Below are 14442 nucleotides of genomic sequence, written 5' to 3'. Positions count from 1 at the left end.
GGGAGCCTTGTGCTGTATATGCAGCTCATTCAAATCGAATTGCTGCATGTTGGTGTTGGTGTTTTTTTCACTGTTTAAGAATATGATAGCTCGTCCAATGCAGTCACTGTGGCATCAATTCTTTTCTGTTCTTCTCTTTCTTGCATTTATGATAAATTGATAGTCAATTTAATGAGTATTGAGATGGAAGTTTTATTATTGGAATCAGGATTTGAAATGTGAAATGGCATAACCAGGATTTTAGTCTTGGGAGGGAAATTGGGAGGATGTTTTAAATTTTGTGCCCAAAGGGGATTACCTTAACTTATTGCTGACAACCTTTGTTTTGGGGTTTCCAACTGGGTGTTATATCGACTCAAGGGAGTGTAGTTCCTCATGTTTAGCCATGGTCTTTATGTCGTAAGAATCATCTGCATTGAGAAAATTAGGAATATCACATGGAGCTAAGTTACTGAGTTGATATTTCGGCGTTGTGAACTTCGGATTTTCACAAAGTTGTAATATTGTTGTGAACTTGTATTGATACGAGGACTTGCTTATGATATTTTGAAGTGTGGTTAGGGGTGTGATATGTAGCTTCCCAACATGTGGATTGTGGTGGTGGCCTTACCCCAATTTGTCAGTGACTCTCATGAACAATGCACCATGGCTTGCATGTCATGAAGGATTAAGATTGGTTATTGAAATGTTGAGCCTGTTTGCGGAGAAAGCCCACCTGATTCTTGTAGATTCTTGGGATTTTATTTTGTAGCTGTAAATGTGCTGATGGGATCAGAAGTGAAGATATTGCTCTATTAATTGGTAAATATTTGAAACTCCGCGGAGATGTTGAATGCCTGCTTCTGTCATCAATAATGTGCGGTTCCTAAAGCATCGAAACTGAGAATATCATATTCTATGTTAAGTGAAAAGGGTTTCTGTTTTCTTGTTGCTTTCTGCTTTTAGTTCATAGATAATTAGTTATGAAGCACATACTGTTGCTTAACAAGTCTGTTATATGTGTTTGTCTATTTGAGGCTGTGCGTTTTCCATCCATATGCTATTTTTTGTTCCGAATTTATAATGATCAAGTGCTCAGCCCATGAAGTTGGCAAGTGCCAACTACTATTCTCTTTCAGTGTGTCTTCTTCAGACTTGGTTTCAAAATGGATGGGTGAAAGTGAAAAGCTAGTCTCTAACCTCTTCCAAATGGCACGTGAAAGTTCTCCTTCCATCATTTTTATTGATGAAATAGATTCCCTCTGTGGAACTCGTGGAGAAGGAAATGAAAGTGAAGCTTCCAGACGAATTAAAACAGAATTGCTGGTTCAGATGCAGGTAATTCTAATGAGTAGAAATGACTGAAACCATTCCTTAAAATTTATTTTCTGACACTGTAAGCAGATACATGAATAGCATCTCTTTTATGCCAGTCCGCTCTCCATTTGTTGGCTTCTCAGAGGGGTTGATGAATTTCTACATGTGGAAGTCAATTTGTTTTACCACTCTAATTGGAAGCATCTCTGCATTTCTTTATATATATAAACTTTTTCACTGAGTTACATGAGAGATCTTTGTAGTTGTTTGCTCTTTAAATTGAATATCCTCTAGTGCTTGTGATTGTTACGGGTTTATTTCAACAAATAGTAGGCACCTGTACAATTAGTCCTTATACCGTCCATCTTTTATTATTCCCCTGTCTTTTTACTGGTTTGCTCTGTCAAAAAACTTCTTGCACTTCAACTTGGATGATCTGCCCAGCCTTTCCTTTAGGAAGATCAGTCACTTGTCATGCAGTTCGCTTGAGGACAAAAGTGGTTTTGTGATATTTAACGTTAAATTTAAAATATTAATTTTAGATGATTTTAGACCGAAATACTCGATAAATGCACATGAATGTAGCTGAACAATTGTTTTATTTTTATTCATCTTGAAATTGTGGAGGTACCATTTATATGGAGGAGTTTTGAGTTTTTACCCTCAATTAGTCAACCCTCTGTTTTTCTCCATGGTGATTGGGTTCATCATCATATTCTTTGGAGTTTGGACACAGATAATTATTGTTTTACTTACCATTTTCCTCGGTGTTTAATATCAATTATTAGGGGGTGGGCCACACTGATGATAAAGTTCTTGTGCTTGCTGCCACAAATACTCCTTATTCTCTTGATCAGGTAAACATTTACTTCCTAGTAAATGATTTGTGCCAGAATACTGTTTTGCTAAACATATATTCTTCTATAGGCTATCAGGCGGCGATTTGACAAGCGCATTTACATCCCTCTTCCAGATGTGAAGGCTCGGCAGCACATGTTTAAGGTATTGAACTACTCTTTCATCTTGTCTGCAGTTCAAAATTCGTAATTGAAAATTAATGTGGGTCCCTTGTGGTGTCTTACTCTGTTATATGCAGGTGCATTTAGGAGATACTCCACATAATTTGACTGAAAGTGACTTTGAAGTCCTTGCTCGTAAAACCGAAGGCTTTTCGGGTTCCGATATTTCTGTTTGTGTATGTGCGCGGCTGATTACTCTCTGATTAATGTTTATTTTAAATATATTCTTCGTACACTCATCACTGAACGTGTTTCTGTACCAATCAATACGTGCATACAACTTTTTCATCGCATAAAGAATTGCCTTTTTGGATGACATAATAGGTGAAAGATGTCTTATTTGAGCCTGTACGAAAAACACAAGATGCCATGTTCTTCATCAAGACTTCTAATGGTATGTGGATGCCCTGTGGACCCAAGCAACCAGGTGCCATCCAGACAACCATGCAGGAACTTGCTGCAGAGGGACTCGCTGCAAAGGTATTGAACTTCCTATATGTATACATATATATATATATATATATGTTTATATAGTATATTTGTGATTGTATATATGTTGGTGTGTGTATGCTTATCCAATGTAAGATTGTACATGTATATGTTGTCTGTAACCTGGTAATATGGATTCTGAACGTGGAACTTTGTGCAATTAGAGTTTAGCTTAAGTGTTGCTGGAGGTCCAGCCCTTGTGGAGTTCAATTTCGATGAGAGAAGTAGGTAGTGATAGATGAGGATAAAAGTAAGAAAAGATTGCCCCTTCTATGTGAAAATATAATATGATGCGATCAAATTGGGCATTTATGGCATCGGTTACCATCTTACAGAATTGATAATTATCAAGCTTAAGATTGGAGGATAGCTATGTTATGGATGATATGTTGTCCTCATGACATGATATTCACCTACAAGGGAATGTGAACAAAAATTAACAATGGTTTCTAACTTTCACTTTACATGGAACTAGTATGCTTGTTTTGGGAACCATAAAGATAGAAGTTCAATGAAATGGCGCCAAGAGATTGTATCTTCCCTGCCTTGTAATGGTATAAATAGAAATTTACTAGTAGTTCTGCTACAGCTAGAACAATAAGTTAACCTTTTTCTCTTTTTAGAAATAATAATACGTCTTAAATTTCATCCCTACTGTAGTTTATCATTGGCAACTAAGTGCAATTTACTAATGATTGGGGTCCCCCTGTAGATCATTCCACCTCCTATATCAAAAACAGACTTTGATAAAGTGCTTGCAAGACAAAGACCAACAGTCAGCAAAGCTGATCTTGATGTGCATGAGAGATTTACAAAGGAATTCGGAGAGGAAGGTTGAAGAGCTTCAAGTTCTTAGGCTGCTACGACTCATGCAGTTGCTCTCGTTTGTATATTATCTACTCAAACATTAGCCTCTTCAAGCGGGAAGGTTGGATGATTTTATGTTTTCCTCCAGGATTTGGCAGGAAAATGAGCTGACACTTCCCAAATCGCATGTACTTATTGTTGTTTACAAATATTAAACTGCTGCAAGAAACATTGTCAATATGGTGTTGCATTGGAACTATATGAAGGCTTCGTTCCATAACAATTGTTTTGTCTTGTTTTTACAAATGAAGGGCTCTTGAAACTGGTTTTCATGTTGGTACTTCTACCATCCCATATCCACACGTAAAAGATTCAATGTGATGTAAAAACACCAGGCATGGGGTTTGCTCGGTATGGTCTCAACTAACGACCAGAGAGGCACCGCATGAACATCAATTCAATAACATTCCAGAACGAGTTAGAATTGTCAAGAAAATCATTGATTATATTTGGCTAGAGATCAAGGTTCCCAACTCTCGTATTGTTGTGAACTTAATGATGGGATAAAAATTCTGACTTGGTGAGCAGAATTTAAAGATGAAATTCCACTTCAGCTGGAAGACGGTGTGTACTTCTCCTCCAACAATTCTTCTTTCCCCATTCCTTACTGTTTTGGGGACATAACCTGACAAATATATAAAGATGCAGCAACAGAAATATTCTTTAAAATGGCATTGCAGCATTAATTTGTTCGGTTTCTGAAATACTGGTCACAGAAGAATTGGTCATTTATTAATCTTCAACCATTATTTTTCCGCCAACGCAATAATTCGAAACCACAGCAATACTTTATAGAAAAGTTCTAATTGAATTTGTCGTAGAACTTTGTGCAAAAATTCACTCAAATTGCTTTCATAATTTCACTGGTCTTCACATAACTATCTATCAGTTGACAATTTTCAGCACTTGGGTACTTTTATGTTTTTCTGTCAGAAAACTAACAGCAGAGTTCCATGTCTACCAAGTTTTTGCTGATATTTTAATGACAAAGACTAAATCAGATTCATTCTTATACTTTAAAATCGCTTCAGTAATGGTCTTTTTGAATTTTATTCTAAGAATATCTGGAGAATCTATACTCCAAACCGATAGGAGTTACACTAAGGATACAAACAGAAGCCGGCTCGAGAGTATCATTCAGAAACAGTCAAATCTCAAAAGGATGCGTAGTCCCTTCTGTGTAATCTGAATGATGCGTTTGTACTTGGGCAAAATTTACGTCCCAGCCGGCTGATAGCTATATTAAGCATAAAAAACTTAGTATGATGGTGTATAAATGTCCCACAGAACTGATCACCATATGCAGTTCTTGATACAGATTCTTTCTCAAATACACTTAACTATTGTAGCACCATGAAGTTAGTGAAACTTTTTGCATTAATCTTCTTGTTTGGATTTGCATTCGCAAATGGAACTACCTCTAATAATAGAAAGGTAACAAGTGCAAAAAGTCATTGTTTATCTTCCCTGCATCAAGCATTCGTATACTAAGTAGCTGTACAACTGATGAGCTAGTTTAAACCAATACTTCTGGCCATCAGCTGATTAGACCAGCATATCAGAACGAGCAACTAATCTGTGGTATATGTATAGGCTTATGGTTCAGCTGGTTAATCTTCATATTTTTTCAAATCTTGCAGCATTACATAGTTTACATGGGGGATCACTCCTTCCAGGACTCAGAATCAGTAATTGCAGCAAACCATGAGATGCTTACCTCGGTAATGGGAAGGTAAGCATTTTATCATCAGTTTCTAAAGTAGCCGTTTTTGAGGTTCTTCAAGTTTCCAAGTACCTGTGAGCAAACATTGATACTGATGCAACAAACCTTCTTATATGTCTGAGAGAGTTAATACCTTATGCCTGACAAAGGAACTCAATGCTGTTGATTTATTCTTTCAGCTATCAGGGAGCACAAGATGCAGCAGTAAATCATTACACGAAAACTTTCAGAGGCTTCTCTGCAATGCTAACATCGGGTCAAGCAAACCAACTTGCAGGTTGGCCTGATTAAGAATGTGTTTCGTAAACATGCTCAGCTGTAACGAATGCAAGGCTGTCTCTTAGAATTGCTGCTAAAAGTACTTTACATGGAACATAATTAGGGTAAATTTCAGCTCACAGTCGAAATCTGTATACCAGGTATTTTTGTAAGAAATTAGAGATGAAGCTGCACACAATAGAGACTTGATTAAATCACAAGAACTGTGGTCAATTGTCACTATTAAGACAGCAACTTCATGCAATGTTTTATAACATTCTCGCCACAAGTGCACTCAACGTTTAGATGTTTCATGTTGTAGGATTGCGAGCATGTGTAATTTCACATCAACAAGTTGCAGTACACAGATTATAAAATCTGCGTTATTTAGGTTTTGCTTCCACAAAAAAATGAACACGAAAAAGACGCCAACTAATTGTTTTTCTTTGACTGCAGAGAGTAATAAAGTTGTGTCTGTATTCGAGAGCAAGACAAGTCACATCCATACAACACATTCATGGGAGTTTTTGGGCATAAACAACTTGGAACAGTATCATCAACAATCAAGAAACTCAACATCCAACGTTGTCATTGGGGTTATTGACTCAGGTAAAAGTATTCTAGCTATGTATTCTTTGAACCTTCCACTTGTTTTACTCTGTATAATTGACTAACTACGAAAGACAATCCCACCAACCATCTTCCTTTCAGGAGTTTGGCCTGAATCCAAGAGCTTCAGTGATTATGGGCTAGGTCCTGTGCCAGCTAAATTCAAAGGTGAATGCACAACTGGGGAGAACTTCACATTGTCAAATTGCAACAGGTCATTGCAATGAAATAATTAACTTTATGCAGTAGTCATCAACATGATACATGAACATATATGACCCTGTGATCAAAGTTTACTTCTACTAAAGTTGATGATACCAATTGATTCCATTTTGCAGAAAGATTGTGGGAGCTAGGTTTTACTATGGAGGTTTTATAGCAGATTATGGCCCTCTTGAATCTTTCAACCATACATTTTTCGTATCAGCTAGAGACAGTGATGGGCACGGGACCCATACCTCGTCCACTATTGCTGGTTCAGTGGTTGCCAATGTCAGCTTGTACGGAATAGGGAGAGGCACCGCAAGAGGAGGTGCACCGGGAGCTAGACTTGCAATCTACAAGGCTTGTTGGTTCAACCTCTGCAGTGATGCAGACATTCTCTCCGCTATAGATGATGCAATCAATGATGGTGTAGACGTTATATCAATGTCTCTTGGACCAGATCCACCCCAACCAATCTACTTCAGTGATGCAATTTCCATTGGAAGTTTCCACGCATTTCAGAAAGGAGTGGTTGTTTCTGCATCAGCTGGGAACAGCTTTCTCCCCAAAACTGCAAGCAATGTTGCTCCTTGGATCCTTACTGTGGCAGCAAGCACCATGGATCGTGACATTCAAACTAAAATATACCTAGGAAATTCACAAGTCATCCAGGTAACTATTTGAAACTACCTAAATAGATGACCCCATACAAAATCTTCTTGCTTCTGATCACTTAGAGTTTGTAATGTTGTAGGGTTTTAGTGTAAATCCAACCGAGATGAAGAGCTTCTACGGTTTAGTGACTGGGAGTGCTGCTGCAGCCCCTGGAATTCCCTCAAGAAATGCTAGGTATTTTCTGCATTTGTAAAATCATTCTAGACTATTCTCTAAAATATTACATGGTGACTCATAAAAGAGTTCAAAATGGGAACTTGAGGATTCAAAACCCAGCAGCATGAGATTAGTCAAAACAATCTTAATTTCTTATTATAGATTTCAAATGCTTTAGCTTTGAATTCATCAACCAAGCACAGCCTCAAACAATTATTTCACCAGTTGATCTCCATATTCCATTTGCTTATAGTTGTTTCAAATCATATGCTAAATCACAAAAGTTAATTTAATATCATATAAAGTACAATAGGAGAGGTACTTTGCGCCCTTATGTCCTTGACACTTTCTGGCCAGCATGTGCCACCTAAAATTTTTCTAATCCGAGAAGGCTTTCTTTTCTAGGAGATTCTTTGGCAAACCAAATAAAATCATGTTCATATTATCATATCTTTTGAACCTGGAAAAGTACCAGAAATGGCTCAAGAATGACCCAGACCAGACAAACAACACGATGATCAAGCTTACTTATGATTCTTGCCTAGCTTGAACTACCATTTTTCTCTATTTCATCTGACTTTGTTCTTTTTGGTCTCTTAGCTTCTGTAAGAGCAATACCTTAGATCCTGCTTTGATTAAGGGGAAGATCGTTGTCTGCACACTCGAGGCAATTCTTGATAACCGTAAAGAAAAGGCTACTTCCATAAAACAAGGTGGTGGTGTAGGTATAATACTTGTTGATCCACTTGCCACAGATGTTGCCATTCAGTTTGTACTACCAGGTGCACTAATTAGTCTTGAAGAAGCAGAAGAGCTTCAAGCATATATGGCTTCACAAAAGTAAGTGGAATTTCACGCATAGTCACAAGGCACAGGCAATGTGACAAATATTAACTACAGAAATAATATTATGATTCCAGTGTTAATTATTACCTATACTTGTTTGGTTGTTTTAGGAACCCAGTGGCTAGAATATCCCAGACAAAGGCAATTTTGGCCACTAAACCAGCACCACAAATGGCAATGTTCTCATCAATGGGTCCTAACATCATCAGTCCTGATGTGATTAAAGTACGTCTGACTTGAATCCTGAAGTGATTTTGCAATTTGACGCCTCGAAATGCATTTGAACGGCACAAGTTATAGGAGAATAGCACTTATTCTCTTATCTCATTAACAAATATTTATTACAATCTAAATCTGACATTATTACTTTTTTATCTCAGCCGGATATAACAGCACCAGGTGTGAATGTTCTAGCAGCATGGTCTCCATTGTCTACTGACAACACTGCTGGAAGATCAATTGACTACAACATAGTCTCTGGCACTTCCATGTCATGTCCACATGTTTCTGCAATTGCTGCCATTGTAAAATCATCTCATCCTTCATGGAGCCCTGCAGCCATCAAATCTGCAATAATGACAACAGGTATCTTTCAACTACTAAAAGGCCTCGAGTGGGAACTTATAGATTGCCTAATTGTTTACGTATATTCTTGTCTTTTTGGCACAGCAACAATTCATGACAACACTAAAAATTTCATTAGAAGACATCCGAATGGCACTCAGACCTCACCGTTTGATTATGGATCTGGACATATCAATCCAGCGGCAGCAATTGATCCTGGATTAGTTTATGATTTTGACACTAGCGACATTATTGATTTCCTCTGCAGCACTGGTGCAACCCCTGCTCAGCTGAAAAACCTCACTGGTGAGGTCATGTATTGCAGGAAGAACCCTAAATCATCGTATGATTTTAACTATCCGTCAATTGGAGTCTCCAACTTGAGAGGAAGCATATCAGTGCATAGAACAGTTACATATTATGGTGAAGGACCTGCTGTTTATAAGGCTGAAGTAGACCATCCAGCTGGTGTAAATGTCTCAATCACACCTAATGAGCTCAGATTTGAAAAAAATGGGGATAAGATGTCTTTTGTAATAGGTTTTACCCCTTATAAGGCCAGTAACGGAGAGTTTGTCTTTGGGGCTTTGACATGGACTGACGGAATCCACGTTGTAAGGAGTCCCATTGGCCTTAACATACTTTCTGTTTAGGAGGTGTACTTAGTGAATTGCAAGTCACTTAGCTTGGGACAGTGATGCCACTTTCTTTTCACCAAATTGTAGTTATAAGAAACAAATGAGTACGGCATGAATCATAGCTCATACAATACTGAACACCACTGCATGCGCGGGCTGCCACTCTGACACATGTGATTTTTCCAACAGGTGAATCATCTTTTCTACAAATGTATTTATAATTCAATAACTAGCTCATATGCATCAAATGCAGTCTTCAGAACATAGTATGAACCAAAATGTCATACAAAATCTTAAGTGTCTTTGTTTTGTTATTGTTTGATGCTCATTTGCTTTTTTATTCATTTCAGTCAACTTAGTTAAAGTAGCAAGCGTATGCTAAACAAAAGGCAGTGAGAAAATGACGCTCATCACGTTTTACTTAATCCATAAGTAGCTCATAAAACAAGCAAAATACAGAAATTTCATTCAGATCCTCGGGGTTGAAGTGAAAGTATGTACATCTATATGGTGGATTATAATAGTGATAATGTCTATAAGTGGGACGGATCAATTAATAATGGCGGACTTCGTTAGAAAAATGGAACTAAATGAATCAAACGAAGAAATTGTTATGCATAACAGCAACATGACATTCACTGTTTATGGAATTAATTAGTGTTAATAATTCTGTTAACATGCACAACTGCGGGTGGATATACAATTGAAGAACTACAGCTTGGTTGGATCATGTAGTTATACTTCTTCGGCAGTGGTCTAATCATTTTTTTGCGAAAACTACACAACTATGGATAACCAATGAACCTGTCAAGGATCAAAAAGTGTGGGATTTAAAGCCGCCAGGTCTTCACGAAGCTCCTTAGTGCAGACTGTTTGCCATCAGAGCCAATTAGTGAAAGAAATGCAAGGTTGCTTTGGCTTGAACTCGTAATCTCAAGCAAAATGGAGGGGCGTACTGAGACCAGTGTCCCTAACCTAATTCCCCATATTCAGATAGGAATCATGTGTAGTATCTGACCATGTAGAAAAATGAGCAGTTCTGCTGTATAAGAAGCATACCAGTCATTTACACATCACCAGCAGCAACAAGAAAATAGGAAATCTGTTCTTCCCATAGTTATTCTGCATGAAGAATGCCAAATATATGTCTGTAATACCTGAACAATTCCTCTCAGACCAGTCATGTTATTCTTCTCACACATCCCACACTCAGTTTGCTCCTTAGGGATGAATGCATTAAGTATCAAGTTTAAATCAAGAAGTAAGCTGCAGTGAAGAGCTTATTTTTCAAAGCTCTTGCACTCCAGTTTTTGAAGGTTGCTCATATATATACATATACATATGTATATTCAATATTTGACAGGCTGCCTGAAAGTTCTTGCACAGCCACAAACTTCCATTCTATTTAAAAGGCCTCTTAGGGATGGGCCACAAAACTTCCTGCCATCAGCTTCACGGAATCTTGTCCTCGAAGAGGCAAGTGACTTGGCAACCTTTCTGGCTTTCCGTTTGGAAGACACCCAAAGCGTTCATCAACCCATATCTTCTTTGGCTAGGAATACCTTCTTGTAACAGAAATATGAATGTCTATACTGTCATTAGATCAACCACCAGAATGCTTTTATATGAGTGGAAACCACATGACAATGGTATTTCCAAAAGTGTTGTGGTTTGTATGGGGGAAACTTGCAATTTACGTCCCATCACTTGCCCCTTTTTTGATTTTTGTCCTATTGTTTTACGACTCAACATATTTAGTCTCGCAAGTCCAAAAGAATTGCGATTTACGTCACATTACCCAATTCCGTTAAATTGTTAACGAAAGGAGCAATGCACATGCGTTGCACGCGCTCCTTCTGTTAACAATTTAATGGGAATGGGTAACGGGACGTAAATTGCAATTTTTTTGGACTTATTGGACTAAATATGTTGAGTCGTAAAACAATGGGACCAAAATCACAAATGGGATAAGTTATGGGATGTATATTGCAATTCTTCCTTTTGTATGGTAATATAATGCACCAGATAGGATAAGCTCCCATATGAACTTGTACAATCAATGGGAATTCTCATGAATGCCCTAGGGATCAGAAATAAACAAGTTTTTCCATCATTATTACTCCTGATCCATAGTAACAAGATGCTCTTGTTTATGAAGTTCTTGTAACAACCTCAAATTCAGAAGCTTTGCAATTCACTTAATGTCACCAGTAATCCCCACAAGAGCATAAGCCTTCACTAAAGTGATGGAATCGATTTGAATCCCTGACAACAATTTCTCTCCCTTCTATTTTTGTTATTAGCTTAATCACAGTGTGGCAATCACCACAAACTCGAAGATTCTTTATGATTCGTATCGGAATACCATGAGGTATTGCTATTAATCCAAAGGCAATAGCCAGCCTCTCACTATGCCGAGAAAGGATGGCTTCTTTTTGTTCCTCTTCAATATCATGGAGTACATAATTTGTATCCGGCTGATATCCTGCATCCCTCAAACGAATACTTATTTCTCCTAGTTTCATATAAATGCGATCAGATAAAGGATGTGAAACATCACCAGCCATAAAAGAGTATGTCTTATTCTTCACCTCAATCCAGCTATATCCTGTTTCTTTCTTAACCTTTCTCTCATCCATCAGTTTTCTCACTTTCGCCCTATCTCGCCAGTGTCCAGATGCAGCATATAGATTAGCTAACAAGACATACGCGGATGAGTCCTGTGGTTGACATGAAATGAGTTTTTCAGCTGCAAGTTTTCCAAGCTCTAAATTTCGATGAACCCGGCATGCAGCCAAGAGAGTACGCCAAACAGTTGCCCCAGCAGGAAAGGGCATCCCATCAATAAGAGCCATAGCTTTATCTAGCATCCCAGCTCTGCTGTACAGATCAACCATGCATGAATAGATCTCCATTGTGGGAGAAATATGAAGATTGTTCACCATCATGTCAAAATATACTTCACCTTCACTCACCAGTCCTGCATGATTACAGGCAGAAATGACACCTATAAATGTGATTTCATCCATTTCCAAGTTTCTCTCCTGCATTTCCTTAAATACCTGTAGTGCCTTTTCCCCATAACCATGTTGTGCGTAACCTGAGATCATTGAGTTCCAAGAGACCAAGTCTCTTTCCTGCTGCCTCTTGAAGACTTCATTTGCACTCTGAATATCGCCTTTTTTTGCATACAAGGTTACAAGGGCACTGCTTACCATAAGAGCATTACTATAACCAAATTTGATTGAACTTGCATGAAACTGTTTCCCTTGCTCTACAGCTGCAGAGGGTGTGGCACATGCATTGAGTATACTAGAGAAAGTAAACTCATTTGGCTTGACACCTTCCTTGGCTAACTGACCAAAAAATTTTACGGCTCCTTCTGTATCCTTGTCTTGGGCGTATCCAACTAACATGGCAGACCAAACAACAACATCCTTCTCTTCTATTTGTTTGAAAACTTTTGCAGCATCAGTGCCTTTTCCTATCTTGATATATGCGTCAAGCAATGCTGTCCCTACTGAAGATGAGTTTTCATAATTGGTTTTGATAATTTCTGCATGCACTTGAAACAAAGAAATAGTTGGAAGGGCTGCAAGTATTGTCGAATAAGTGTAGTGATTAGGTCTAACGTTTTCTCTTCGCATTTGGAGAAACATATCTATCGCTTCTAATGCTCTACCATTCTGCAAACATCCACTAATGACTGCTGTCCATGACACAACAGTCTGAGCTATATCCACAACCGAGAACATCTTGATTGCATCATCCATCTCAGAGCCTTTCATGTAGCACGCTATAAGAGCTGTTCTGATGTTATCAAAACATACAAACCCACTCTTCACAACCTGAGAGTGGATCTGTCTGGCAAAACCCAGTTCTTTAAGGCTAGTACATAACTTAACAACAGTGGAAAAAGTTGTTTCTGTATATTTGACACCTGCAAGCCTCATCCTATAAAACATCTGAAGAGCATCCAACTCCAGCCCGTTTATAATAAGACCTGCTATTATCCCATTCCAAGAAACTCCATCCCTAAACTCTATACCATCAAACACATCTCTAGCTTCCCTGATCATACCAGATTTTGAATACAGACTAACCAAAGAGTTTCCCACAACTCTGGTTGAATCGAAACCACTCTTGATAACCACACCGTGCACTTGAGCTCCACCCCGCATTTCACCTTCATCTGCAAAAGCTCCAATAACAGTTGCAAATGTGAAAGGGTTTGGTTGAACTCCCTCAAACTTCATCAAGCAAAAAGTTTCTACGACATTTTGAATCATCCCCTTGTGTGCATAACCAGTCAGTAACGAAGTCCAAGTCACTACATTCTTCTCTCTGATCTCCTCAAACACTCTCTTTCCATCATCCAAATTTTCATTCTTAACATACATATCCACAAGTGACGTTCCGACACTAACATCCTCGAAGAAACCATTTTTAACGCACTGGCAATGTATTTGTTTACCGAAAACATCATGTTTCAAGCTTGCGGAAACCTTTAATATACAAGAAAGGGTGCACCCATCCACTAAAACACCCACACTATTAATTAGTGCATAAATTTTTACTGCTTCTTTGTTCAGACCATCACGTGAGTACTCAAAAAGCAAGTGGTTGTAATAAGAAATATCCCTCTGCAGACATTTGTCAAACGGGTTGTGCGTCCCCTGAAAACGTGAGAAATCAACAGGGTCATCGCAGGTCCCGGAATCAAGTGCAATCGCAGAGGAGTGATAGAAATGAAACGCTTGAAATGGTTTGCAAAAGTTGGACAGAGACTTGAAGGAATTTCTTAAAGGTGGTCTTGGAAGAATCATAGTAATTCCAGGGAATTTAACATAAATCAATTCCCAAAAAGGAAAATTAATATAACTAGAAATAAGAGAAACCAGCACAGCAATTAACACGAAACTTCATGGGAACATTGGTTTCTTGGATTATGTAGGAGCAAGTCTTAACAGTGTTCATGTTGCTGTAAGCCGAGGAGTCCTGAAATTCAGATTTTGGTGCCAACAGCAATAGCTTCAAGTATTTGGGGGTGGGGGGGATGGGGGGGGCATCCCTTTTCTGCCATCGTTTGCTTCTCATT

General features: G+C 38.3%; 3 protein-coding genes across 3 annotated transcripts in view; 2 read left to right on the top strand and 1 right to left on the bottom strand.

The window, feature by feature from the left end:
- LOC105170004 (protein SUPPRESSOR OF K(+) TRANSPORT GROWTH DEFECT 1) overlaps positions 1-3939 on the top strand; it is a 5723-nt gene extending 1784 nt beyond the window's left edge. The window contains exons 3-8 of the mRNA XM_011090575.2: positions 1119-1317; positions 2085-2153; positions 2224-2298; positions 2393-2491; positions 2640-2795; positions 3517-3939. Of these exons, the coding sequence (XP_011088877.1) occupies positions 1119-1317; positions 2085-2153; positions 2224-2298; positions 2393-2491; positions 2640-2795; positions 3517-3642 (724 nt within the window). The 3' untranslated portion in view covers positions 3643-3939. The remainder of the gene's footprint in view (positions 1-1118; positions 1318-2084; positions 2154-2223; positions 2299-2392; positions 2492-2639; positions 2796-3516) is intronic.
- Positions 4993-9630, top strand: LOC105170003 (subtilisin-like protease SBT5.3). The gene is made up of 11 exons (XM_011090574.2): positions 4993-5105; positions 5312-5403; positions 5574-5671; positions 6109-6261; positions 6364-6475; positions 6600-7137; positions 7220-7314; positions 7897-8136; positions 8253-8367; positions 8523-8727; positions 8812-9630. The coding sequence occupies exons 1-11, from the start codon at positions 5025-5027 to the stop codon at positions 9357-9359; spliced, it is 2277 nt and encodes a 758-aa protein (XP_011088876.2). The 5' UTR covers positions 4993-5024; the 3' UTR covers positions 9360-9630.
- Positions 9871-14390, bottom strand: LOC105170002 (pentatricopeptide repeat-containing protein At2g27610). The gene has a single exon (XM_011090573.2). The coding sequence runs from the start codon at positions 14168-14170 to the stop codon at positions 11549-11551; it is 2622 nt and encodes an 873-aa protein (XP_011088875.1). The 5' UTR covers positions 14171-14390; the 3' UTR covers positions 9871-11548.

Source organism: Sesamum indicum, linkage group LG9 (assembly GCF_000512975.1).
Source record: "Sesamum indicum cultivar Zhongzhi No. 13 linkage group LG9, S_indicum_v1.0, whole genome shotgun sequence".
Classification (NCBI taxonomy): Eukaryota; Viridiplantae; Streptophyta; class Magnoliopsida; order Lamiales; family Pedaliaceae; genus Sesamum; species Sesamum indicum.
This window is presented reverse-complemented; position numbering and strand designations above follow the sequence as displayed.

Coding starts and splice junctions, on each gene's coding strand:
- LOC105170002 (XM_011090573.2), bottom strand. CDS start 14,170: ATGATTCTTCCAAGACCACCTTTAAGAAATTCCTTCAAGTCTCTGTCC.
- LOC105170003 (XM_011090574.2), top strand. CDS start 5,025: ATGAAGTTAGTGAAACTTTTTGCATTAATCTTCTTGTTTGGATTTGCA. Junction 6,476..6,599: donor ACATTGTCAAATTGCAACAG/GTCATTGCAATG, acceptor TCCATTTTGCAG/AAAGATTGTGGGAGCTAGGT. Junction 7,138..7,219: donor GAAATTCACAAGTCATCCAG/GTAACTATTTGA, acceptor GTAATGTTGTAG/GGTTTTAGTGTAAATCCAAC.